Here is a 27,450-nt window from a genome sequence, read left to right as displayed (position 1 = left end):
AGAAACAGAAGACCTATATATAGAAAACTATAAAACACCGATGAAAGAAATCAAAGATGACACAAATAGATGGAGAAATATACCATGTTCATGGATTGGAAGAATCAATATAGTGAAAATGAGTATACTACTCAAAGCAATCTATATTTTCAATGCAATCTCTATCAAGCTACCAACAGTATTTTTCACACAACTAGAATAAATAATTTCACAATTTGTATGGAAAAAGAAAAAACCTCGAATAGCCAAAGCAATCTTGAGAAAGAAGTAGGGAACTGGAGGAATTAACCTCCCTGATTTCAGGCTCTACTGCAAAGCTACAGTCATCAAGACAGTATGGTACTGGCACAAAGACAGAAACATAGATCAGTGGAACAAAATAGAAAGCCCAGGGATAAATCCATGCACCTATGGACATCTTATCTTTGACAAAGGAGGCGAGAACATCCAATGGGGAAAAGAGAATCTCTTTAACAAGTGGTGCTGGGAAGACTGGTCCACCCCTTGTAAAAGAATGAAACTAGAACACTTTCTAACATCATACACAAAAATAAACTCAAAATGGATTAAAGATATAGATGTCAGGCCAGAAACTATAAAACTTCTAGAGGAAAACATAGGCAAAACACTCTCTGACTTGAATCACAGCAGGATCCTCTATGACCCACTTCCCAGAGTAATGGCAACAAAAGCAAAATAAACAAATGGGACCTAATTAAACTTAAAAGCTTTTGTACAATGAAGGAGACTATAAGCAAGGTGAAAAGACAGCCTTCAGAATGGGAGAAAATAATAGCAAACGAAGCAACTGACAAAGAATTAATCTCAAAAATATACAAGCAACTCCTGCAGCTCATTTCCAGAAAAATAAGTGACCCAATAAAAAAATGGGCCAAAGAACTAAACAGACATTTCTCCAAAGAAGACATCCAGATGGCTAACAAACACATGAAAAGATGCTCAACATCACTCATTATCAGAGAAATGCAAATCAAAACCACAACGAGGTACCATCTCATGCAGGTCAGAATGGCTGCTATCAAAAAGTCTACAAACAATAAATGGTGGAGAGGGTGTGGAGAAAAGGGAACCCTCTTACACTTGGTAGGAATGCAAACTAGTACAGACACTATGGAGAAGAGTATGGAGATTCCTAAAAAACTGGAAATAGAACTGTCATATGACCCAGCAATCCCACTGCTTGGCATACACACTGAGGAAACCAGAATTGAAAGAGACACGTGTACCCCAATGTTCATTGCAGCACTGTTTACAATAGCCAGGACACGGAAACAACCTAGACGTCCATCGGCAGATGAATGGATAAGAAAGCTGTTGTACATATACACAGTGGAATATTACTCAGCTGTTAAAAAGAATGCATTTGAATCAGTTCTAATGAGGTGGATGAAACTGCAGCCTATTATACAGAATGAAGTCAGAAAGAAAAACACCAATACAGTATACTAATGCATATACATGGAATTTAAAAAGATGGTAACAATGACCGTATATCCAAGACAGCAAAAGAGACACAAATGTATAGAACAGTCTTTTGGATTCTGTGGGAGAAGGTGAGGGTGGGATGATTTGAGAGAATAGCATTGAAACATGTATATTATCATATGTGAAACAGATCACGAGTCCAGGTTCGATGCGTAAGACAGGGTGCTCAGATCTGGTGCACTGGGATGACCCTGAGGGATGGGATGGAGAGGGAGGTAGGAGGGGGGTTCAGCATGGGGAACACATGTACACCCATGGTTGATTCATGTCAATGTACGGCAAAAACCACTACAATATTGTAAAGTAATTAGCCTTCAATTAAAATTTTAAACAATTGCATTTTACTCAATAACACACACACACACACACACACACACACACACACATGCAAAAGAAAAGGCAAAGATAATTCACAGGTTTCTTACTTGTCAAAGTAAAACATGGTGTCACCAAACAGAACACAAGACCATTTGGGAAGTAAGATAAAGGGGAAATTCAATTTTAGACATGAGTTTGAGGTTTCAGGGAATCAACCAAGATGAGGTATTTAATTATCAATTAGGAAAATGGGGTGAGAGCCTAGACAGAAGTCTGGGCTGAGGATACTAATACAGAAACAGATGCCATGAGATGAAATCACTTAAGGAGAATTTATAAAGTGGGAAGATAAAATATAGTTAAGAGCTTGGAGGAATATCAAACTTTGATGGCCATAGCAGTCAGAGAACTGTTCAAAATACAGATTATATCTGATCATTTTCATTTTAAAATCCTTTATTTGTACTTCTGGAGCACTGGCATTCAATTCTTTCCTTTTCTTCCTGTGATGGTTAATTTTACATGTTAACCTGAGTTGACCATAGGGTGCCCAGATGAAACATTTTTTCTGAGTGTGTCTGTGGATGACACGTATTTGAATCAGTGGTCTCAGTAAATTGCCCTCTCTAACACGGGTGAGCAATACTCAATCTGGTGAAGGCCTAAATAGGGTAAGGGGCAGAGGAAAGAGGAATTGACCCCTTTTTTATTGCCTCACTGCTTGAACTGGGACATTCATCTCTTCTGCTTTCAGACTGGAACGTACATTATTGGCTCCTCCAGTTCTGAAGCCTTTGAACCTGAACTGAGTTATACTACTGGCTTTCCTGGATCTCCAATTTACAGACAGTAGACTGTGGGACTTCACAGCCTCCATAATTATGTGAGCCAGCACCTCATAATACACCTATTTTTATATCATGCTGGTTTTGTTTCTCTGGAGAATCCTGACTAATACATGTCCTCTCCATTCCAAACTCCACTTAAAAGATCACAGAATAAAGGAAGAGGAAAGTATCAGCCCTAAAATTGCCCAAAATTTGAACTAAATTTCTTTGTTTGAGTGAAGTTGGAATCAAATTCAGAAGAAAATCTGTCCTAAGACATTTCCAGTGAAAGAATAACTTGCTACAAAGAGAGTACAGGTGACTCCAGAGAACCCTGATTATTGTTCATACCTTAGATCTTACACTGTGAGATGCAACTCTCACCTGGTTTTTATGTAAATTTACAGTCTCTGATCCATAAACATTTCTAAATATTTACCTACATATGTTTGAGATATCAACCAATAGAATAGTACCCTTCTGAAAGAAAATTTGCCAGAGGCCAAAGCCCAACAAACATAATACCATATTCTTGTTCCAAGCAATTTTAATACATAAACGTTGGGCTCACATCTGAGATGGAAAAGTTTCACTTTCCAACCAATGCAGATATAGAATATTAAAATATTCCTATACACAAATATCTGCTTAGGCAATACAGTTATTAAATAGTCTTACTACTAAATAGAAAAACAGAAGCAGACTCAAAGACTTATCTTCCCAGGAGGAATTTTCAGTTAATTGTTACATATTAACACAAAGTTGTTCTAGTGTAAACAGACTGACATAGTCATAAAGGTTACTACAGAGGGACAAGTTTTATAATAATACACATTAAAATAAGATTTATTTGTGAATATTATGTTTTGTATATTTTAAAGAATAAAGGGAATTGTAGAGTTGAAGGCAGAAAGACAGGTTCTAGAATTATAATACAGTACATACTTCTTGGAAGGCTATACACACACATATACGTATACATACAGAGAAGCTTGGGATAAAGAGAATCTTAATGTATTCAAAAATTCAAAGACTATATCCATACTAGAACCAAACAGTCATATGAGTAACATTTTTAGACCAGCCTGTCCTACCTGGTGAAGAAAAGATTGGCTTTTCAGCCATAAAATGAACAAAATCAGCATTTATTTCCTCTGCTGTTATATATGTGCTGCCTAAGCCAGCACTCCTCTGCTGTTGTAATCTGCTACTTCCCTTTACAGATTGAGCCAAAATCACTCTATTCAGAGATGAGGACTAGTAGTATTTGTATTTGAACCTTAAGGAAACATTCTATTGCATATACTCAAAATCTGATATTTAAGCCTTGATTTTGTTTTCTTTCAATTTAAAATGGTATTTACAACACATTTGCAGGATACACACAAGATGGCGGAGTAGAAGGGTGTGCACTCATCTTCTCCTGAGAGAACTCCAAAACTGCAACCTGCTACTGAACAACCATCGACAGGAAAAGGTTGGATCCCACCAAAAAAAAAAAACAAAAACCCCACATCCAAAGACAAAGGAGAGGCCCCAGCACAACCCGCCAGAGATGCTCAGATGGTTCAAACAAAACCTTGTGTGCACCAGGACCCGGATATTCCACAGAGACTGAGCCAGACCTGACTTTGAGTGTCTGAGTGACTCTTGCAGAGGCACGGGTCAGCAGTGGCCTGCCACAGGGACAGGGGCTCTGGGTGCAGCAGACCTGGGACATGTGGTGTGTGGCATTAGCCCTCTTTCTTGGAGGAGGTTGCCATTAGCCCCACCATAGAGCCGCCAAGCAGATGACCCACAAACTGCAGAACAATTACACCAAAGAAATTCTCACACTGTTAAGAAAGTTCTAGGACCCACAACAGATTTCCCAACCTGGGGATCCGGCAAAGGGACTGAGAACCCTCAGGGAATTTGACTTTGGAGGCCAGTTGAATTTGATTACAGAACTTCCATAGAACTGGGGAAACATATTCTTGGAGGGCACAAAAAAAACCTTGTGCACACCAGGATACAGGAAAAAGGAACAGTGTCCCCACAAGAGACTGAGCCAGACTTGCCTGTGAGTGTCCAGGAGTCTCAGGCAGAGGCATGGGTCAACAGTGGCCTGAGATGGGGTCAGGAGCACTGAATACAACAGTGCAGGCATAAGTTCTTTTGAAAGAGGTCAATTACCATTGCCACCATTACCCCTACCATAGTTAGGACAAACAACAGGGAGGGAACACTGCCCCGCCTATCAATTGAAAACTGGATTAAAGATTTGCTGGCCCCACCCATCAAAATAAGACCCAGATTCCCCCACAGTCAACCTCTTCCATCAGGAAGCTTCCACAAGCCTCTTATCCTTATCCATAAGAGGGCAGACAGAATGAAAACCACAATCACAAAAAACTAATCAAACAGATCACATACAGATCAGTCTTGTCTAACTTGATGAAACTATGAGCCATGCTGCGCAGCGCCACCCAAGACAGATAGGTCATGGTGGAGAGTTCTAACAAAACGTGATCCACTGGAGAAGGGAATGGCAAACCACTTCAGTATCCTTGCCTTCAGAACCCAAGAACCATATAAAGGCAAAAAGATATGACACTGAAAAATGAACTCCTCAGGTCGGTAGGTGCCCAATATGCTACTTGAGAAGAGTGGAAAAATAACTCCAGAAAGAATGAAAAGACGAAGTCAAAGCGAAAACCGCTCCCAGTTGTGGATGTGACTGGTGATGAAAGTAAAGTCTGATGCTGTAAAGAACAATATTGCATAGGAACCTGGAATGTTATGTCCATGAGCCAAGGTAAATTAGAAGTAGTCAAATAGGAGATGAAGAGTGAACATCATTGTTACAGGAATTAGTGAACTAAAATGGACTGGAATGGCCAAATTTAATTCAGATGACCATTATATCTACTACTGTGGGCAAGAATCCCTTAGAAGAAATGGAGTAGCCCTCACAGTCAACAAAAGAGTCCAAAATGTAGTACTTGGGTACAATCTCTAAAATGACAGAATGATCTCTGTTCATTTCCAAGGCAAACCATTCAATATTACAGTAATCCAAGTCTATGCCCCAACACTAATGCAGAAGAAGCTGAAGTTGAATGGTTTTATGATGATGTACAAGACCTGCTAGAACTAACACTCAAAAAAGATGTCCTTTTCACCATAGGGGACTGGAATGCAAAAGCAGGAAGTCAAGAGATATCTGGAGTAACAAGCAAGTTTGTCTTGGAGTACAAAATGAAGCAGGGCAAAGACTAACAGAATTTTGCCAAGAGAATGCACTGGTCATAGAAAATACTCTCTTCCAACAACACAAGAGAAGACTCTACACATGGACATCACCATATTGTCCACACCAATTTCAGACTGATTATATTCTTTACAGCCAAAGATGGAGAAGCTATATACAGTCAGCAAAAACAAGACCGGGAGCCGACTGTGGCTCAGATCATGAACTCCTTATTGCCAAATTCAGACTTAAGTTGAAAGCAGGGAAAACCACTAGATCATGCAGTTCAGTTCAGTTCAGTGGCTCAGTCATGTCCGACTCTTTGTGACCCCATGGACCGCAGCACGCCAGGCATCCCTGTCCATCACCAACTCCCGGAGTTTACATGACTGATAACACATTTGGGAGATATTAAAAGTTTCAACTTCTGATGTTTCAATACTTGAGCTAGAAATTCTATGCTAAAGTACTTTGTGTAAAGGTAAAAATATATTTCTAGTAGCAATTAACTAAGCTTGAATGCACATTAAGTAACCTTTTTTAAACAAAATAATTATTTGAACAAAGTTCAGGTGTAAAAAATGTTAGGCTAACCACAGAATATGAAAGAATAATGGAATCTGCTTTTAACCTTCACCGTTCAGCATTATTTTCTAGGAAGACTATTGCTTGTGAATGATTTTAATTATGTCCATTATTATCCAGATAAATGACAGAAGAGTGCAATGTGTAGAAGCAATAATTAATATGCCTTATCTTGGCTTATTTGGGCAGTTGTAAAAGAAAAAGCAGATTAATGCATCATAGAGGAAATTACTGTAGGTGAGTATGTGTAGGAGAAAAATTCAGCAATTGGGACATTTGCACAATTACAGCTTATTTTCTAATTAGTATGGGAATCTCTTAATGTTAACCTAATGAGTGAAACTTTAAAATGAGTATGTGTAAAACTTGAAGAGAAGAAATGGTTAGCAGCTTTCTGAGAGGAAAGTAACAGAGTTAAAAATTATCCAGGCTGCTTGGAAGACATAAAAGGACAGTAACAATAAGAGATATATAGTGTGCCCATTATTTGAAAGGTCAAAGGGAAATCTATGGATAGTTTTTAAAAACCTGGAAATAATTTCATAGAGTCACTTATGAATACATTGAAAGTATTTAGAATATTTTTTTCACATTTGTGTTTTTTTGTTTTGAGTTAAATACCAAAAATATATTGTTGGGGAAAAAAGGAATTTGAAAATTAAAAGGACAAAAAATGACAACATGAAGATGAAGTAGCCAACATGAGTGGCTAGACTAACTGCTGAGTTTCTCCCCATCAGTGAGGACTTGCAATAAGGACAAGTAAGAGGATAAGAAGCAGCAGAGAAATTCAGTTTTATTTGACATTGACCTTTGCTGCACAGCATAGTGGGGAAACGACTATTCCAAGGGCACTTTCTGAGAAAATCAGTGGGGTAGTAGCAGAGAGCAATCTCCTAGGAAGAAATAATAGAGCAACTTGAGAAATTCCACAGTAATAAATCACCACAGCCAGATGGTATTCAACTGAGAGTTTCTGAAGGAAATAAAGTGTGAAATGACCCCACTACAGATGAGAATATGCAATGTATTCAGAAAATCACAACTGTTTTCAAATACTGCTATTTTTCTAATATGGTAGTTTTTCTGTAAGAAATAAAAACAATCAAATTACCATTTATAGAAGTACAGACCAGTGTCTCTCTTGGTGATAATGGAGAAACTGATAGAGTCTAATTAAGAATAGCTTCCTTCAACCAGGATAAGGTTAACCTGCTAAGGTCAAATCACCCACTGAGTCTATAAAGAGAACACTGTTTCTCTCCATCCTATTAAACTTATCTGGAAATGTCAATAAAATACTAGATAGAAGTAAACCAGTAAATGTAATTTATTTGGGAATTACATGAAGCTTTTAACAAGGTCACATGAGACTACTGGGAAAAATAAATAAGCACAGTCTTTGGGAAGAGAGGCCACAAGAGAAACTTCAGTCATTAATTGTAAAACTTGCTAAGTAATGAAAACAAAGTTTCAGGGACAATTTCTCTTTTCTTCCCTAACACTGTGTTACCTCTTCCAGACACATATAGATCACGTTTGGTTTGAAAAACAAGTAATAATTTCACTATAGACAAGATGTGGAGTAACAGTAGGGAAGGACATGTATACACGCCTAGATGCTTAGTTGTGTCTGACTCTGCGATCCTATGGACTGTAGCCCCCCAGGCTTCTCTGTCCATGGGATTTTCTAGGCAAGACTACTTGAGTGCCTTGCCATGCCCTCCTCCAGGGGATCTTCCTGACCTAAGGATCAAACCCAGGTCTCCTGCATAGCAGGTGGATTCTTTACCATCTGAGCCACCAGGGAAGCCCAAGAATACTGGAGTGGATAGACTATCCCTTCTCCAGGGGATTTTCTAGACTCAAGAATCAAACTAGGGTCTCCTGCACTGCAGGCACATTCTTTACCAGCTGAGCTACCAGGGAAGCCCATAGGGAAATGTCCTTCCAAATCAAGAAAAACAAACAAACATATAGTAAGAGAACAACAGGCAAGGGTAAAATAAGCAGGTAACAAAATTTTTACCTAACGAGTGGAATCTGAAAGCCATAACTAGTTTAAATTTCTCATCATGTTCCATGTAAGCTTCAGATTGTAATGAAAACTAAGAAGTCATAATGAGACTGATTTTTATGCATTTAAAGGAGGGCTGTCACCTTCACAGTGGCCATCTTTGCACACTATATATGCGTATTCCAGTAGAATACATATTCACCTTTAATCAATCCATTTCCAAAATTCCCGCTATAGAACTGCCCTTAGAGCAAGTGGCATATTGTTCTAAAGTTACCTAATGGGGGTAAACCTCTACCCTTCATGAATAGAGCCGTAAGTCTTTGGGGAAGGATGGAATTTCCTCCCTGAAGCAACCTTAGTCAGCTCAGTTCTACAACCTCAGATTACTGCTGTTTCTGCATGAGGGGACAGGTTTACATAAGAAAAAGCAAAGGCATGCAGTAGAAGCTTGAAGAAAGTCACACAAGGGCCTATGGCAACCTCCTAATGCCACTATTTGAGAGCTCCAAATGTCAAAAAGTTCTGATACCAAACCAAGATTTGCTTCACTATACAGCTTCCACTTTCTCTTAGAATTGTTCTCTGAAGCCACAGAAAGTATCAGCAGACTTGCAAATACTATAAGTAAAGTTGTTCAGTTGTATCCAACTCTTTGCGACCCCATGGACTGTAGCCTACCAAGCTCCTCTGTTCATGGTATTTTCCAGGCAAGAGTACTGAAGTGGGTTGCCATTTCCTTCTCCAGGGGATCTTCCTGACCCAGGGATCAAAACCGGGTCTCCAGCATTGCAGACAGATGCTTTACCATCTGAGCCACCAGGGAAGCCCTCAAATACTATGGATTGCTATAAAAAATGCCATTCTCCTTGGCCCAGTAACCTGCTGCCTTCACTTCAGCCTAAATATATGGCTCCTTTAAATAGTCCTCACAAAAGCCAAAGAGTCCCAGAAAAACATCTATTTCTGCTTTATTGACGACGCCAAAGCCTTTGACTGTGTGGATCACAACAAGCTGTGGAAAATTCTTCAAGAGATGAGAATAACAGACCATCTTAGCTGTCTCCTGAGAAATCTGTATGCAGGTCAAGAAGCAACAGTTAAAACTGTACATGGAACAGAATGGTTCCAAACTAGGAAAGGAGTACATTAAGGCTGTATATTGACACCCTGCTTATTTAACTTATATGCAGAGTACATCATGTGAAATGCCAGGCTGCATGAAGTACAAGCTGGAATCAAGATTGCTGGGAGAAATAACAATAACCTCAGATATGCAGATGATACCACCCTTATGGCAGAAACCAAAGAGGAACTAAAGAGCCTCTTGATGAAAGTGAAAGAGGAGAGTGAAGAAGCTGGCTTAAAATCCAACATTCAGAAAACTAAGATCATGGTATCCGATCCCATCACTTCATGGCAAATAGATGGGGAAACAATGGAAACAGTGAGAGTTTATTTTGGGGGGCTCCAAAATCACTGCAGATGGTGAGTGCGGCCATGAAATTAAAAGACACTTGCTCCTTGGAAGAAAAGCTATGACCAACCTAGACAGCATATTAAAAAGCAGGGACATTACTTTATCAACAAAGGTCCATGTATGGTCTTTCCAGTAGTCATATATGGATGCAAGAGTTGGACTATAAAGAAAGTTGAGTGCTGAATAATTGATGCTTTTGAACTGTGATGTTGGAGAAGACTCTGGAGAGTCCCTTGGACTACAGGGAGGTCCAATCAGTCCATCCTAAAGGAAATCAGTCCTGAATATTCATTTCAAGGACTGACACTGAAGCTGAAACTCCAATACTCTGGCCACCTGATGGAAAGAACTGACTCATTTGAAAAGACCCTGAAGCTGGAAAAGATTGAAGGCTGGAGGAGAGGGGAATGACAGAGGATGAGATGGTTGGATGGCATCACTGACTCAATGGATGTGAGTTTGAGAAAGCTCCAGGAGTTGGTGATGGATGGGGAAGGCTGGCATGCTGCAGACCATGGGGTCACAAAGAGTTGGAAACGACTGAGTGATTGAACTGAATTGAACTAAATGGTCCTCCTACGGCACCATTTCTTGTTCCTTCAATGTTCTGGTCACTCGCCACTCACTGCATTATAGGTGTTTCTGTGTCCCATCTGACTCCAATCTTTCCTCCGGTTTAAAAAAGCAATTTCCATTCCTTAAAGGAAATACAAGAAACATAAAAACAAATTTTTTAATTTTTTAATTTTTAACACTTTCTAGAGATATCTGCTGCTAATCCACCACTGGTTTTATTTTCAGGGTTCCCCCCATCAAAGGAATACATTTTGCCTAGTCTGAAGATACAAACATTTATCCTGTTTGTTAATGCAACCCCTCATATTTCCTTAGCTGCTTCAGCACCTACTTTGTACCTACAATGTACACATTTAAGTGTAAAATCAAAACCTCAAAGATTTTTCTCTCAAGTCCTAGTGTTAAGCAATATCGCACCCATTCTATGTTTTGAAGTTGGTTTTAGGGATTAAAAAGCAGAACTCTGTATATTTACCTCCATTACATTTCACCTGGTCAGAGTTAGTCTCTAGTTCCAGCCAATTCTGCGAGTCAGTATTCTATCATTCAAAGTATTAGTGATCCCAAGAACCTCAGTGTCACAAATTTAATAGCATACCATGCAAGTGCTCATTCAAATAATTGTTTAAAAGAATGAAAGACCAGGATAGAGAAAGAATGATGTGATATATCAACATGGGCCTTCCTACATGTTGATACTAATGTATTATCAACTTCCTATGAGGTTTGTTTAATTAAACATGAATTAATTATTAAGTCATTTGTTTTATCTTTACTTACAGACATACATTCTTACATACTCATACTCTGGTTCTTTACACAAAAGATGTCTTTGAAAAACTGTAAGTTAAATCACATTTTAAATATCAATGGAATTCAATATTGTAAGGATTTCTGTAATGAGAAAAAACCTATCCCTGATATGAATAATATTTTAGTAATGCTATTTTAACTGAGCATTGGTGTGTAGTTTTTATGAGTGAGGAGTGGCAAAATCAGAATAGTGATTAGCAGGAGCTAGATTCCAGGAGATTTTGTACAGAAGAGATAAACCTACACTTTGCAGGGAAAAAAGAGGAAAAAATAATTTGTTATTGTGGATATGTATCTTGGAAAAACATTAAACCTTTTTAATTTGTAAAGACTGAATTAAAAAGGGAAGTATCAAAATATAATATTAACTTGTTCAAATATGTATTGTTTAAGTAAACTTTGAATTTTTCTAGTGACAGTAAACAGAATGAAGGACAACAAAGGATGGAAGTAGTCCTAAGTCATGTTAATGCTACTGAATTAGGGAAATAGAATAACTGCATACCATCAGCAACATTCATTTCTGACTGCAGTCTACTACTTGTTAATGCATTCATTGCTTCTTTGCTTATAAGGTACATAAAGTTATTTACCTAAAAGATAAATGGACACCCTATACTTTAACATTTTTGCCACTGATATGCTAAAAAAAGTGTTGGAAAAAAAAAAAGTTGCAATTATTGAAGCACAGCTGAATGGCCCCAGAGCACACAGACTCCATTAAATTTGCTTACATCTAATTACTCCTGCCTAAGGCAGGTGACAAATTTATTCTTATAAAATCTTTCTCTATCTAGTACCCCAAAAATAAAATGAAATGAAATCAGTCATTTTCAAACTAATCACTATCTAAAACTATTTGTAGTATAGCATTTGCTCTTTAAGACCTTATAAAGATGGGCTTTGTGCAGTAATCATTATAATTATGTTTTTAATTGCTTAATACAAACATTTTCTCCCAGAAAAACTGGTGTAAGTCAATTATGAAATCATCTATTACATTTCAAATTAAACCATTTGAGTCACTTAAAAACACTGTTATTTTGAAATTGTTATTCTAGTTGATACTATTCTAATTGATACTATTGATACTATTCTAATTGATGCTATTCTAGTATCCCAAATCATAACTATATCTCATCTGAAATACCTGAAATATCTTTAACAAAGCAGATAAAAATGTGAGATTAAAAGTATAATACAGGCAGTCAAAAAGTCCCAAGATTTAACCACAATTTAGACACTGACTTTTCTGAACCTGTCAAAAAAGAAAAATACATCTCCTAGCTCCACTGAAAACCACAGGCTTAATTGTCTTGCCTATATTCCATCTGCTGCATGGAAGACTTCCAGTGATTTTTAGAGGTGGAGATAGAGAGGTGGATTGGATTTATGTTGCAGCACAATTATACAACATCTAAGTCTCTCTTTTGGCATAACAGGAAAATAAAACAATAGAGGAAATATATGAAAAACAAACAAGCAAGCAAGCAAGTTACTTACAAAAGGAGAAAATTCAAATTATCCATAAACATGTGTTGACTTTCATATGTTAAAGCAAAAGAAAGACAACCTGAGCTCAAGCAAAAAATTTTTTGAAATACATACAATTCCTGAATAGATATTGAAGATGTATTTCACCAGAACAAATTAAGGAAAAAAAAAAACAGTTAAGAGAAGGGAAGTTGTAACATAAAATAACTGGGGTCAAGAACCAAAACCCAGTCAGATATGTAACTGTGTCAAAGAAGTTCTATCAATCAGATCATGAAATGCAAATGTTGATTCTAGAAAACATTGAGGGCAAGAGGAGAAGGTAGGTGACAGAGGATGAGATAGTTAGATGGCATCAATGACTCAATGGACATGAGTTTGAGCAAACTCCTCTGGGAGATAGTAAAGGACAGGGAAGCCTGGCGTGCTGTAGTTGATGGGGTCACAAAGAGTCAGACAGCTTTGTGACTGGACATCAACAACAACATATATATACATTGCAGGCAGATTCTTTACTGTCTGAGCCAAAAGGAAAGCCCCTATGTGTGTGTGTATATAATAACTATATATATATAGTAACAATAATATGTGTGTTCAAACTTCAAGGAGTAGAAACTGGGAGAGAAATGTTGTTGGAAAAAGTAAAGGATGTATACCAAACACATACAGGCAAAGGATTCAAGTTCCTTTAAATTAGAAGAAATAAGAATTGAATGAAGATAACTTTTCAACACAAAGAATCAGTAGCATTCTCCCAGGAGAATGCTTTCTAGGCAGGATTCTGAGTCTCAAATCCCCTCAAAGATACCTAGTTACCAATAAAATTGTCTAAATAGAGTGAAATCCTATCAGGTCTCTCTAGACTGGAATTGGTGCACATTTTCTACAAGCCAAACAGTAAACATTTTAGGTTTTGTAGGTAGGCCATACAGTCTGTTTTGCAATTACTCAACTCTTACATTGTAACAAGAAAGTATCCACAGACAATATGTAAACAAATGAGCATGCTATATTCTAATAAAACTTTTTCTCTATTCATCTTTATTTTCAGCTTATAAAATAAAACATATAAGGCCCATCATGTTAAACATATTACTGAAGAAAATACAGCAAGTCATTTTGAATCAAGGTCAATCTTTTGTATCATTGGGATATAAGGATCCCAAATAGGACTGTTTCTGGCTTGCCTATGGGCTAGTCCCTTAAATTCCTTATATTTATTAGGAAGGACTGAAAAGTTTTTATTGCATTTCTTGTATTAATACTTTAAAAATTATAAGCTGAAAAATGATTATGAAAAGATTAAAGCAAATTATAATTAAAGCTAATGAATCCCCTTAGAACAACATGAAACATTAAAACACCCCACAGAGCAAAAGATAGAAATTTTTAAAAAATATCATGAGAAATAGTTAACATCAAATGGATAAAATGAAAATGGATAAGAAGAAAAATTAAGACATTACTTATTGACTCACCAATCTTACTGAGAATCTCTCAGAAAACAGAAAAAGAGGAAACACTTATAAGTTTTATGAGGCCAGGGTAACCTTATTACCCGTATATGTCATTACTAGGAAAGAAGATGATATCTTTCTTTTCAACAGGCATGCAAAATTCCTAAACAGAGTACATAAGCAAACTGAATCAAGCAATAAAGAAAGGGACAATTCATTATGGAGTGTTATATGGCAATAAAAAGACATCAAATATTGATCCAGGCTATAATATACATAAACCTTGAAAACACTATTTCAGATGAAAGAAGCCAGTCATGAAAGACAACATACTGTAGGACGCCATTCATAGGAAATGTGCAGAATAGCCAATATATAAAGACATAAAGATGGGAATATACTGTGAATATACTAATAATTGTACACTTTAAATGGGTGAACTGCATGGCATATTAATTATATTTCCATAAAACTGTTATAAATAGTGTACAGTATATAATAGTTACATGCTCAGACAAAACAGATATAGAACTTTTAAGAGATAAGAAGTGAAATTCAGGAGAGCACATGTAAAAAATTATTTTTAACTGTTTTCAACAATTACAGTGATGGTGGGGGTATTAGCATTGTGATTCTGAAACTGTTTCACACATTGCTAAAATTTTAATATCCGTATTTATTAACATGCTGAAAGTCAACATGAGTTTCTTGGAAGCAGAACAGATGATACTCATACACACAATAAGTAGATAATATCATTCTGGTTCTTCTTGGTGCCAGCTCTTTACCCAGAAGCAAGATGAGAATGAGATTCAATATTTTAAGGAGTTGCATCCTCTGTAGGTAAGGTATAAAACTGCATATTTACTTAGGAAAAAGGGGACAGTTGTTTCCACCTCTCCTTCTGAGAGGTTCTTTGGAAAAGTAAAAGCAAAGACTTGTGTCTTCATTTTGTAATGTAAAAAAAAAATCTCTCTGGGGAGGAATAAAATTAGTGTCTCCAGTTTTACAACCCAGGAGATGTCTCCAAGGTCCAGGTCTCATCCCTCCACCCTTGAAATGTAAACACAGACCTCCAGAGAAGTAAGTCTCTCTGGAATCCTCTGTCTATTCCATCATACATTAAATTCTAATGCTTGCTTTTAACTGAGGTCCCAAGTTGCTATAAAATTTGCTCAGAAAGCCCTAATTGTGCATAAGCATAAATGCATTTTCTCTACAACCCTAGTTATATAATATGGTACAAAATGAATGAGAAATCGAGTTAAACCAAAAGACTGGATTCAAACAAAAGTCAGATTCAAACAAATCTGAGACCTTATCCAGCACCTATCTTTACTGATAATTTAAAGAACAGAAGTAAACAAACAACACAGCAAATCAAGCAGAGGTCAAGGACCATCAGAACAACTCTCCATGTCCTTCACTGTCATACTGATTATGCTCTGGCACAGGAGGGCATACAGAGTCAATCAGCATTATAGCACCATTCTTCATATCTTGCCCATCAAAATCAACTTTCTTTTGCATACATTCACTTTTACTGTGACCAGGGTGGTGTGACCAGAGATATTACTGTCCAACTAAACTGTGGATTCCATCTGGTTTGAGGATTTACCTGTATCCCAGATATCACAGTATAGGTTTTAACAGCCATTGGTTCCCAGATGTCATTGTGCAACATGCTCTCATCAGGTCAACATAGTGTTATTCCTTTATCTGTCCAAACTCCACCAATGCACCATGAAAAGACAGATCTCATTTATATCTGTGGTACTTGGTCCATTAGGAAACAAGTACAAAGGTCACATGTTCAGTAATGTCCTACCATAATCTATGCTAACGGTAGTATGCTAACTGGCATCTTTAGCTTGGTTTCTGATACTTCTGATTGTTGATCTTTAAACATAGCAACTTCCATAATGATTAGAATATTACATAGTCTCCTCTGGGTAAGTATTTAGGCCTTCTTCCAATACTGCTGACTGACACAATGTTCCATGAAAGTAAATACTCTATTAGTTCAGTTATTTAGAGCTCTGTTGTTCCCTCCAGGGCCATTTCTAGATGTAGTCAGTCTCCTGGAAAAGAGCTCCCTCTAGTGTCTATAATTGGACTAGCAAGTTCTTTTCATCATAAGCTTTCAGGAATATTACGTATTTTGGTCTGATATAGAACCGAAAAGTCAGGATCAAAAATCCACACAGAACATCTAGCACAGTAGAGGAAATAGTAATCAAGCCACAATGTGTGTTATCACCATGGTACTTTAGTGACATTTGTATAGTTTAGAAAAATGGCTTGTACACAAAATGTAAATCTCATGAGATTATCAATTAGCATATTATGCCAAACACAGCTCTGCCTGGCCATCACAGGTTTTCCATAAATGTACTTCATATAACTCCAGAGAAGTGTTATCAGTAATATCAATTCATTGTATCTCTAGTAAGTCCATCTCCCTCAAGAGCGGTGTTCCAATTTCCTTAAATGAAGTCCATTCAGTCCAGTTCAGTCGCTCATTCGTGTCCAATCTTTGTGACCCCCATGGACTGCAGTACGCCAGGCATTCCTGTCCATAACCAACTCCTGGAGATTGCTCAGACTCATGTCCATTGAGTCAGTGATGCCATCCAACCATCACATCCTCTATCACCCCCTTCTCCTCCTGCCTTCAATCTTTCCCAGCTTCAGGGTCTTTTCCAATGAGTCAGTTCTTCCCATCAGGTGGCCAAAGCACTGGAGCTTTAGCTTCAGCATCAGTCTCTCCATTGAATATTCAGGACTGATTTCCTTTAGGATGGACTGAGTGGATCTCCTTGTAGTCCTAGGACTTTCAAGAGTCTTTTTCAATGCCATAGTTCAAAAGCATCAATTCTTCTGGTCTCAGCTTTCTTTATGGTCCAACTCTTGCATCCATACATGAATCCTGGAAAAACCATAGCTTTGACTAGATGGACCTTTGTTGGCAAAGTAGTGTCTCTGCTTTTCAATATGCTGTCTAGATTTGTCATAGCTTTTCTTCCAAGGAGCAAGCATCTTTTAATTTCATGGCTGCAGTCATCATCTGCAGTGATTTGGGGGTTGCCACTGTGGTGATTCTGTAGTGATTTAAATGAAGTCCATTACATTCACATATTCTGTATCTGAAGGCCTAGATCAGGCTATAGTATTAGGGTCTCAGTCATGTCTGACTCTTTGTGACTCCCATGGACTGTGGCCCGCCAGGCATATCTGTCTATGGAATTCTCCAGGCAAGAATACTGGAGTGGGTTGATGTTTCCTTCTCTAAGATCAAGCTATGACAGGCGGTAAAAATCTGTTTTCCATTACACCTAGGTAGGTGTCTTAGCAACATACTGTTCTGTTTTATGCCCACAAAGAATGAAAAAGCTCTACTGTTTGGAATTTTTCACCTACATAATTCATTAGTAATTATCATCAGAAAAATGATTGGAATAGTAACTATAGACAATAAATCAATAACTGAGTAGTAACTATAGTAAATAAACTACCCCTATACTGAACCATCAACTGGAACTTTGTCATTCTGTTGCTTCGGATTGCCCAGGTAAAATCTTCAGATAGAGCTCATATGTCAGCAACTTCCATTCTCTGTAGGAAAGAGGTCCAGAGTTTCCTCTCAACATAAGTAGTCAGTATTAGATCTGAGAGGGATGCCTTAAGTGTGTTATTCTCTAGCTCAGAGGGGCTGGCAGGTCACATGACTGCACTCTGCTAGAACTGTAATCTACTTATAAGTGCTTTCCCATCTCCTCTGATACCCTTCATTTCCATTTACAACCTGTTTTGACCCATACCCTTTCCCCTATGATTGGCTTTTCTGGCTCAGTATATGTATTATAAAACCACGAGGGCCGTAAGAACAGCAGCCTTGTTAACACTTCTCCTTGGACTCACTCCAAGGTTGATATTACAGATTTTGACAGATAAAGAATCACAGGACACATGGCCCTGTGTTTAGACATAGGCCTTAATTTACCTCCGTGGGTGAAGCTGTGACATATTCCCAAGAGTCTTTAAGGATAGGCAATGTCAAATTTAGTAGTATTAATATTGCGTTTTCTGCACTGATAACATTTTCTTTTGGTGCATGTAACTTTAAGCTCAGGCCTGGGACCAAGAGATCAGGCAAAACAAAACAAAACAAAAAAAAACACTTGTAAAATGGGAAAAATAGATAGTTGTATACTTAAATCATTCCCCATCACCTCATTCTTACCTTCCAATCCCAGAAGCATTCCCAGTAGAATCTTGGTATTGCTTGCTACCATAGTCAATGTTAGCATAAAATAATTTAATTAAGCTAATCATTAAATCCCTTTTTTCTTTCTGGCCATTTTAATTAACTAGTGCATTAATTTCCCATTTCAGTCTTCAACTATATCGCTGCTCTACGGATGTTAACAAATGTAGCACACCTGTGAGACATTTCTTGTCCATTTCTGTGTATTTATAGCAGTGAAATGTATACAATGGTCAGATTATACTGAAGCGGGCCAAAGGATGGGGAATTGGCTGCTCCAAACTTTAACTATACTTCCCAATATTGCCTAAGTTAAATCCGGCTCAGGGTTAAACAGGTATCATCCCAGTTAACACTCATTTGCAGCCTCTTGGGGCTTTTGGTAAAGGTCCAATATAGTCTACTTGCCAGCTAATATTCCAGTTCTTGGCTTTGGGAAATTTTATTCACTGCCATGTTTGTTTTCATTTTTAAAATTGGCTTTAAATAAAATACGTCAATTTTAAATTTCAGGAAATATATACAGGCATGCAAGCATCAACATAATTACACAGAATATTTCCACCACTCTAAAAAAGTTAATGAGAAAAGTTGGATGCTGTCATTTTCCCACTCTGCAGTCAGTCCTTTCTCCAACTCCCAGCATCTGGCATCCAGTTACTTACCATGTGTCTATAATTTTCTATTCTTAAAATGTCACATAAATGGAATAATATAATATGAGCTTACTTGTATCTCACAACTCTCAAATACTTTCTTCTTTGATTAGTAGGTTAATAGAAGTATGTTGGTTAATTTCAAAATGTGGGGTGGGGGTTCTCCAGATACATCTCTGTTAATTTTGTATATTCGGAGAACACAGATATATCTTTTCTCCTATCTTTTCATCTCCCTCCTTTATGCCTCCTTTCTTTTGGATGGCTTGGAAGTTTTTGTTTTTTTTTTTTTAAACTATGTGGCCCTATGCAAGGTAACTAAGTTGCAAGATCTGTTACTTTCCCCTGAATAGTTTCTTCACTTCCCAAGAGTAAGGTTTTCATGACCTACTCACATATCATCATTTATGCCAGTGGATCTGTGTGCAACTTAGTGAATTTTTAAAAAGTAGACATATTTATGTAATCAAAACTCAAATCCAGATTTAGATCATTGCCAGTATCTCCCTAGTCAATACTTGCCCTCCTGGAGATAACAGTTTTCCAGATTCTTAACACTGTAGATGCATTTTTTTCTATTCTTGAATTTTATATGGTTGAATCATACAGAATATGCTCCATATATGTGTGTGTATGTTAGTCACTCAGTTGTGTCTGACTCTTTGCAACCCTATAGACTATAGCCTGCCAGGCTCCTCTGTCCATAGAATTCTCCAAGCAAGAGTATTGGAGTGGGTTGCCATTCCTTTCTCCAGGGGATCTCCCTGTCCCAGCGATCGAACTGGGTCTCCCACATTGTAGGCACATTCCTTACCATTTGAGCCACCAGGGAAGTCCCAATATTATATATACACATACCAAAAAAAGATGATCAACATCACTCCAGTGTTATCTCTGGGAAAGGGAATGACTGGCAAGAGAAGAGTTGATAGAAAATACAACAAATTTTTCTGTATCGTGAAAATTTACCATATATTGCAAGAATGTTTTCATGTAATACTTATGTAATTAAATTAAATATTTCTAAATGGCAGGACTGTTCTGAAATCCAATATGGAAATAGTGTTTAAATAAGTCTAAAAACCAGAAATGTCAATAAATACTAATTCATTAATATGAAAATTTCATGAGTTCACTCACACCTGTAAGACACTGAAGTTATGCAACACAATTATTAGAAATATGTTTCTATACATCCATATAGAGCCAACCCTCATATAAGACTATTCCATAGTTTTAGGGCCATAAAACTTTGCTGACACCTTCTCCACATGGAAAGGTCCTATTGTCCCATTTTTTTGCTTAAAATTTTTTCTTAAAATTAAAGTGTGTGTGTGTTGGGCGGGGGAGGGGTAAGCCTGAACACCTACATTGTGTCATTTATATCTGTATCTTTAAAAGACTGTGCCACTCAGCAAATCTTTCTTTAATAGTGTTCTGGAGAATAATTTTTGTCTCTGTACACCCATAGGCAATCAATAGAAACTATGTGCTATAAATGTTAAAATCAGATCTATACTTTTGTCATTGGAATGTCAAGGACAAATCAACTTGGTTTTATACTTTACCCAAAAGTTTAATACCGTTAATTACCATCTCCAACCTTTACAGTGAGGCACACACACATACACACACACAAATGAAAAGTAATATCAGTCACAGTAAGGTCATAGTCTATAGCTCTGTTTTTCTAACAGGTCAGGTTCTCTCAGGGTTATAATCTGTTCCATTTTCTAGCAGTATTAGGGGCAGAATATGTACTGTCCAGCGAAGTGTCACATGAACTTCAATATGGAACTATGCAACCTTAGAGAATCTGCAAGTGAGCAACAAAGAAAGTGAGAGCATACTCTGTGGACATTCATAGGGAAACTTAAGACAAATATATCTGTAGTGAGAATTTCAATCATAAGAGTTGCTGAGCAGCCTTTTCTCAAAAATAAGAACACAAAACCACCTCATTTTTTTCTTTTTAACAGCTAAGGAGATCAACTGCATGTTCTCTAAATAAGGGTTTCCACCAAAGATAACACCTTGATTTCTACAAGAAGAGAGTAGCTTGGTGTTTACCAAGAAGAAATACTATGGAATCTTCCTTTTAATGCTGTTTAAAATGTGAATTTATTTGCAACATCTTCCACAGCTTGAGACCTTGTTATTTCAGAGATCAGCTAGGTATACACTATCAAATGAGGTACATGATTTAGGCTTTGAGAACCCTGAGGCTCCAGGGCATTTACTGTAATAGGCTCATGAAATAAATGAATTGGGCTCAAACCCCATGGTTTCTTGAAAATGAATATAATTATAAAAACTCAAAACAACAAATTAAATGTGTTCACATGTAATATCCATATTTGAATCAGATTACCACCTGCCTGTTGTGTCTATGCTAACCGATCAAATGACACTGTCTCAAACGTGAATTTCTCACTGTCCTCAACAAAAATCTACTACCCAGCATATTTCTGATACCAGAGAGTCAATCATTCTATTGATACTTAGCATTATTCAAGGTGTGTTAAAAAAAAAGATAAAAATATCATGTGTTGTGCCAAATATAGATTTTAAAAAGCTTAAAAAAATAATCAATCTATACTTTTTGTTCCCTATGAATCTGAATTCCATATCTTATAAAAGGAACTTAAATTGAAGGACTACAATATAATGCCAGTTTAGAGGCAGTTATATATTTAGGGACAAAAAAGAAAGTAAAAAAAGGAAAAAGACTCACTATTAATCACTTTGGTAAATAATCAAAAGCCCATTCTAAAACTTACCCTTACTCAATTCCTTTAGCTTATAACTCCACGTTTTTATATTCTAAATCAATCTTCCTTTTCAGTTTTAACTGTTTATTAGTGAGCTCAGATTATCTGAGTGGTAACAGACAGCTCCCTTGAAAGTCTGGCTACATACCTAGAGCTGCTACTTTGATGATGATTGCTTGAATGTTAGATGATATCATCTCTTGGAGCAAATCTTCCTGGTTTCTCTGCCAAAGGTAAGCTAAAGGCTGGAGATTAAGCCTTTTACACCTATAAAATAAAAAAAAAACAACACATAACATCTTAATGTTCTATATTTAGATCCATAACAATTACTTTGATTTTAAACATACTGCTTCTCTCAAGGATTTTAGCATATAAAATACTTTAAAAAGCATGTTTTGCATAATGAAGTTTATGTATATAACATAAACATGTTTAATATCCACAAGCTATGCCTAAACAGATAAAAATGAAATCTCCAGGCAGATTAGAAATATTAATTTTAGTAAGACTCTAAGTTTAGAAATCTATGCAAAAAAGCTTCCAAATGCTAACAGATGATTATTCTTGTTTTTGAACTTCCTTAGGAGTCAAAATTGCAAAGCTATGCAAAATAGGCAAATAAATTTATCCTAATAAAATAATCATATTAATTAGGATAAATTTATATCCTAATAAGAGATAATCATATCTTAAATAATCATATACTGATTAAATTTATAATATCTATGGTTATATGAACTACTCTTATCTGACTTTGAACCTTTGAATTTGACTCTGAGAGGGTAGAGATAAATTAGAAGTATGAGAGTTAACAGATAAAAACTATCTATTATATATATAAAATAAACAAACAACAAGGGTTTACTGTGTAGTACAGGGAACTTGAACTATATTCAATATTTTATAATAACCTATAATGGAAAATAATCTGGAAAAAATATATGACTTTGCTATATACTGAAACTTTGCTATACATACTTTGCTATACACTTTGTTATACTTTGCTATATACCTGAAAATAACATAATATTGTAAATCAAGTATACTTCAAAATAAAAGGGAAAAAAGGTGAAAAGATACTTTAATAAAAACAAGCAAAAAGAATCAAGAATAAGCATAACTATAATGACAGCAAAAAAAAATTCATGTCTGAGTGAAAAGAAAGAAAACAGTAATAACAAAAAGTGCATACACTGAGCACTTAATATGCTGCAAGTATTGTACTACAAATTTTACATTATGGTGCTAGAAGAATTCGGATTTTGGAGTCCAGACAAATCTGAGTTTGAAACCTCCTCCTAAACTCACTAGCTGCATGACTTTAACAAGTCAGAGCTAAGCTTTACTTTTCTAGTTCATATATAGGGACAAAAATATTTCTTTCCAAAGTTCTTGAGAAGATTACAATATTAGAAAGTGAAGTCAGCTTTTATTCCTCTTTTCTTCACATTCTACATCTAATCTACCACAATGCAGAATACAATCACTCCTCACCAGTACCACTGGTAACATGCTGGTCGGAGCCACTATCTTTCGGCATACAGGATCCTAGTTCCCCGACCAGGGACTGAACCCACACACCTGCAGTGGAAGCAGAGTCTGTGTTTTTTTTTTTTTTACGCTACTTGGCAGAGACTTTTTATTTTTATTTTTTAATATAAATTTATTTATTTTAATTGGAGGCTAATTACTTTACAGCAGAGTCTTAACCACTGGACTGCCAGAGAAGTTTCCATTCTTGCCCTTTTAAAATAATTTTCAATATAATAGTCAGTGTGATCCTTTTAAAACATAAATGGATCATGGGATTCCTCTGCTCTAAACCCTCCCTTGTGACTCCTAGTAAATAAGCTCTGCAGGGATCCCACCCCAGTTGGCTCTCATACTTCACTTCCCACTACACTCCAACCTGCCCCCCCGCCCTGCCTGCTCACTCTTGTCTAACATACTTGCCATGTTCCCTACCTTCCTCACTTGTTTCACGCCTTTAGTTAGATATCAGGGAGGATTGATTAATTAAAATTAATATAGATTAACTTAATCAATTAAAAGTAATATAGATAAAAATGTAAAATGCTTGGATAAAATAGGTATTCAATAAATAGTAGAGACAAGTGATTCACTCAAGTCACATTGTAAGTGGCTGAGCTCAAATTTCAAGTAAAAAATATAGCTCTAAGTTCCACCATCCCTAGTGTCAGTAAGGCTTCCTGGATGACTACTCCAGCATACATGGAACGCTCCGTCTTGCAGAAAATTCCAATACTTATTAAATGTACCATATATTTGGTCATTTACTCATACATGGTCTTAAGAAATATTAATACCACTTTTTTTTTTCTTGCACATATACCTTGACATTCAAAGAAATCAAGATCTTCCTTAATGTTGAGGCTGTTTTATATAATTTTCTTTTGTAAAATGTCCTGAGCATCTAAATCAATGTTGAGACAATGCTGAGGCAGTTAATAAACATAAAATAACAAAATGGTAACTACCCATGTAACACAAGCATTACAGTTTTTGCTGTCCTATCACCAATATTTAATGTCTACTAACCAAATTTTTCTCTCCACATTTTTGAGGTAAACATTTTTTGGTTGTTTTTTTTTGAAGAAAATTTTATTCTTTCCTGGCTTTACTGGAAAATTCTTGGTTGTTTCTTTGGTATCCCTGATCTTTTGAGTATTTTTAGACTTAAGTCATATTTCTTTGGGGTCTTTCCTGGTGGTGCAGTGGTAAAGAATCTGCCTGACAATGCAGGAGATTCAGGTTTGATCCCTGGGTGGGGAAGATGCCCTGGAGAAGGTAATGGCAACCCACTCCAGTATTCTTCCCTGGAGAATCCCATGGACAGAGGAGACTGGTGAGCTACAGCCCATGGGAATGCAAAACAGTTGGACATGAGGAGCCTAGTAGGCTACAGTCCGTGGGGTCGCAAAGAGTCGGACACGATTGAGCGACTTCACTTCACTAGCAACTAAACAACAATGTATATCTTTACCTATTTAAATTCTTTACCAGTGTAAAATATCATGGTTGAAATAAGTTTCCTCTGTAAATCACTACTGTATTTGAGCTTGTGACATCTATTCAATTCATTATATCTCAAAAATAGAACGAAGAAATTTCAAATTGGAGAGTGGCTAATTCAAAACTGAGTTTGTAGACCCATGGCTCCCAATAAAGAAAGTTAAGTCACTCAGTTGTGTCCGACTCTTTGCGACCCCATGGACTGTAGCCTACCACGCTCCTCTGTCCATGGGATTTTCCAGGCAAGAGTACTAGAGTGGGTTGCCATTTCCTTCTCCAGAGGATCTTCCCAACCCAGGGATCAAACCTGGGTCTCCCAAATTGTAGGCAGACGCTTTACCATTTGAGCCACCAGGGAAGATTAAAAAAAATACTGCAGATGTGTTTTTTTTTTTTGGTGCTGAAACTCGGGAATGAACAGATGTGCTTTATGGTATATAATATGGTTAAACTATTTGCTGAAGTGTACCTGAGACTGCGTTTTGAGAAACAGTTTGCCTCCACTTTTGAGTAGCCAATGGGCCCCTCTCTCATGTAGATATAAAGCGGCTTCCCAATAGGAACACATTTTTATTGTCTCCTTAAAGCTTTCATAAATAGATGTCAGCCCTACTTACAGTTTGGCTACCCATTAAATCATGTATGTTTGAATTTATTCAAAAGCAAAGATTTTTACACAAAATATTCTCAGAGAATATGACTTAAAACTGGATGAGAATAATATTATTTTTAACATTTGGCTAAGGGATATGCAATCCATCTCCATCTATAAATCAGCTGTTCTCAAATACAGGCAGACAGAACACAAGAAAAATTTTTTCAAAATACACATTACTATCTCACATGGGAGGTGGGGGAGATGGGAGGAGTAACAATCTAATGATTCCTTTAAAGTTGAATGGGTTTTTATAGAAGTATTTCAATCTCATGAATATTCTTTTCTAAGAACTGAGTTTGAAGGACCAAAGAAGATATTTCTTAATATATTTTTCCTTTAAAATATTACTATACTATTTCTATTTGCTCCTGATTTTTATTACAAATGATAATGAGTTAAAAATATTAAAAAATTATACTATTTCAAATAAGGGAAATTTGAGACTAATACTTCAAAAAAACTTTTGCTTCAATTTTTATTATAATTTTCCTTATGGTAAGTAGATAAGTTTTCTCATGCATAGATATAAGGATAGAAAAAAAAGTAAAACTACAACTTTTGTTACTTAGGGCAATACATTTAGTTTCATGGGACACGTGGCGGTGGTGGTGGTTCAGTCACTAAGTCGTGTCTGACTCTGCGATCCCATGGTCTATAGCCCACCAGGCTCCTCTGTCCATGGGACATGTAGAATGCTATATCTATTTATTATTTGGGTACAATTATTTATTTTTCATTAATTCACATTTTTAATTTACATTTTAAAAATATAAAACAAATTAATGTTCTCTTACACGTTTTCTACTCGAACACGCTGATAGTCAGAAAGTATAGCACCTACTGATATTCCCTCTACTTCTTCTTTTTCCTGAAAATAAAGCAAAACATGTTTAAAAAAATAAATAAACATGTGGCTCTGTATCATGTTCTGAAAATTATAAATGAATTGTTTCATTTAGAAAACCACCTTGAAATAGAATAATTTACTGAAAATACAATCCACGTTCAGGGGAAAAAAGTATATTAAAAAATATATGTTTAACTCACCCTCTCAGTTCTGGGGAGAAATAATTATTCTTTTTACCAAAAACCCCAATTACTTGAGACCATTTTCAAAGGAGAAGATAAAGGCAGCACTTCCAAATGTTTTCTGACTTGATATCCCTTTAAAGATTCACTGATGTTTGACAGAAGTTTCTAAGAAATTTCTATTTAAGAAAATTTTTTCTATTTAAGGAGGTTTTCCCAGATTAAGTAACTCAAAAAAAATTGAACCAATGGTTCAGTTCAGTCACTCAGTCGTGTTTGACTCTTTGCGACCCCATGGACTGCAGCATGCCAGGCCTTCCTGTCTATCACCAACTTCCAGAGTTTATTCAAACTCATGTGCATCGAGTCAGTGATACCATCCAACCATCTCATCCTGTCGTCCCCTTCTCCTCCTGCCTTCAATCTTTCCCAGCATCAGGGTCTTTTCAAATGAGTCAGTTTTTCGCAGCAGGTAGCCAAACTATTGGAGTTTCAGCTTCAGCATCAGTCCTTCCAATGAATATTCAGGACTGATCTCCTTTAGGATGGACTGGTTGGATCTCCTTGTTGTCCATGCAACTCTCAAGAATCTTCTCCAACACCACAGTTCAAAAGCATCAGTTCTTTGGGGTTCAGCTTTCTTCACAGTCCAACTCTCACATCCATACATGACCACTGGAAAAACCACAGCTTTAACTAGACAGACCTTTGTTGGCTGAGTAATGTCC

The 27,450-nt window shown here is 36.6% G+C and overlaps 1 protein-coding gene across 1 annotated transcript in view; it reads right to left on the bottom strand.

Moving 5' to 3' along the window:
- Positions 1-27,450, bottom strand: part of DPH6 (diphthamine biosynthesis 6) — a 196,625-nt gene that overhangs the window by 66,286 nt on the left and 102,889 nt on the right. The window contains exons 4-5 of the mRNA XM_040226984.1: positions 26,488-26,561; positions 22,148-22,266 (exon numbers count right to left, since the gene is read on the bottom strand). Of these exons, the coding sequence (XP_040082918.1) occupies positions 22,148-22,266; positions 26,488-26,561 (193 nt within the window). The remainder of the gene's footprint in view (positions 1-22,147; positions 22,267-26,487; positions 26,562-27,450) is intronic.

Source organism: Oryx dammah, unplaced genomic scaffold, assembly GCF_014754425.2.
Source record: "Oryx dammah isolate SB20612 unplaced genomic scaffold, SCBI_Odam_1.1 HiC_scaffold_26, whole genome shotgun sequence".
Classification (NCBI taxonomy): Eukaryota; Metazoa; Chordata; class Mammalia; order Artiodactyla; family Bovidae; genus Oryx; species Oryx dammah.
This window is presented reverse-complemented; position numbering and strand designations above follow the sequence as displayed.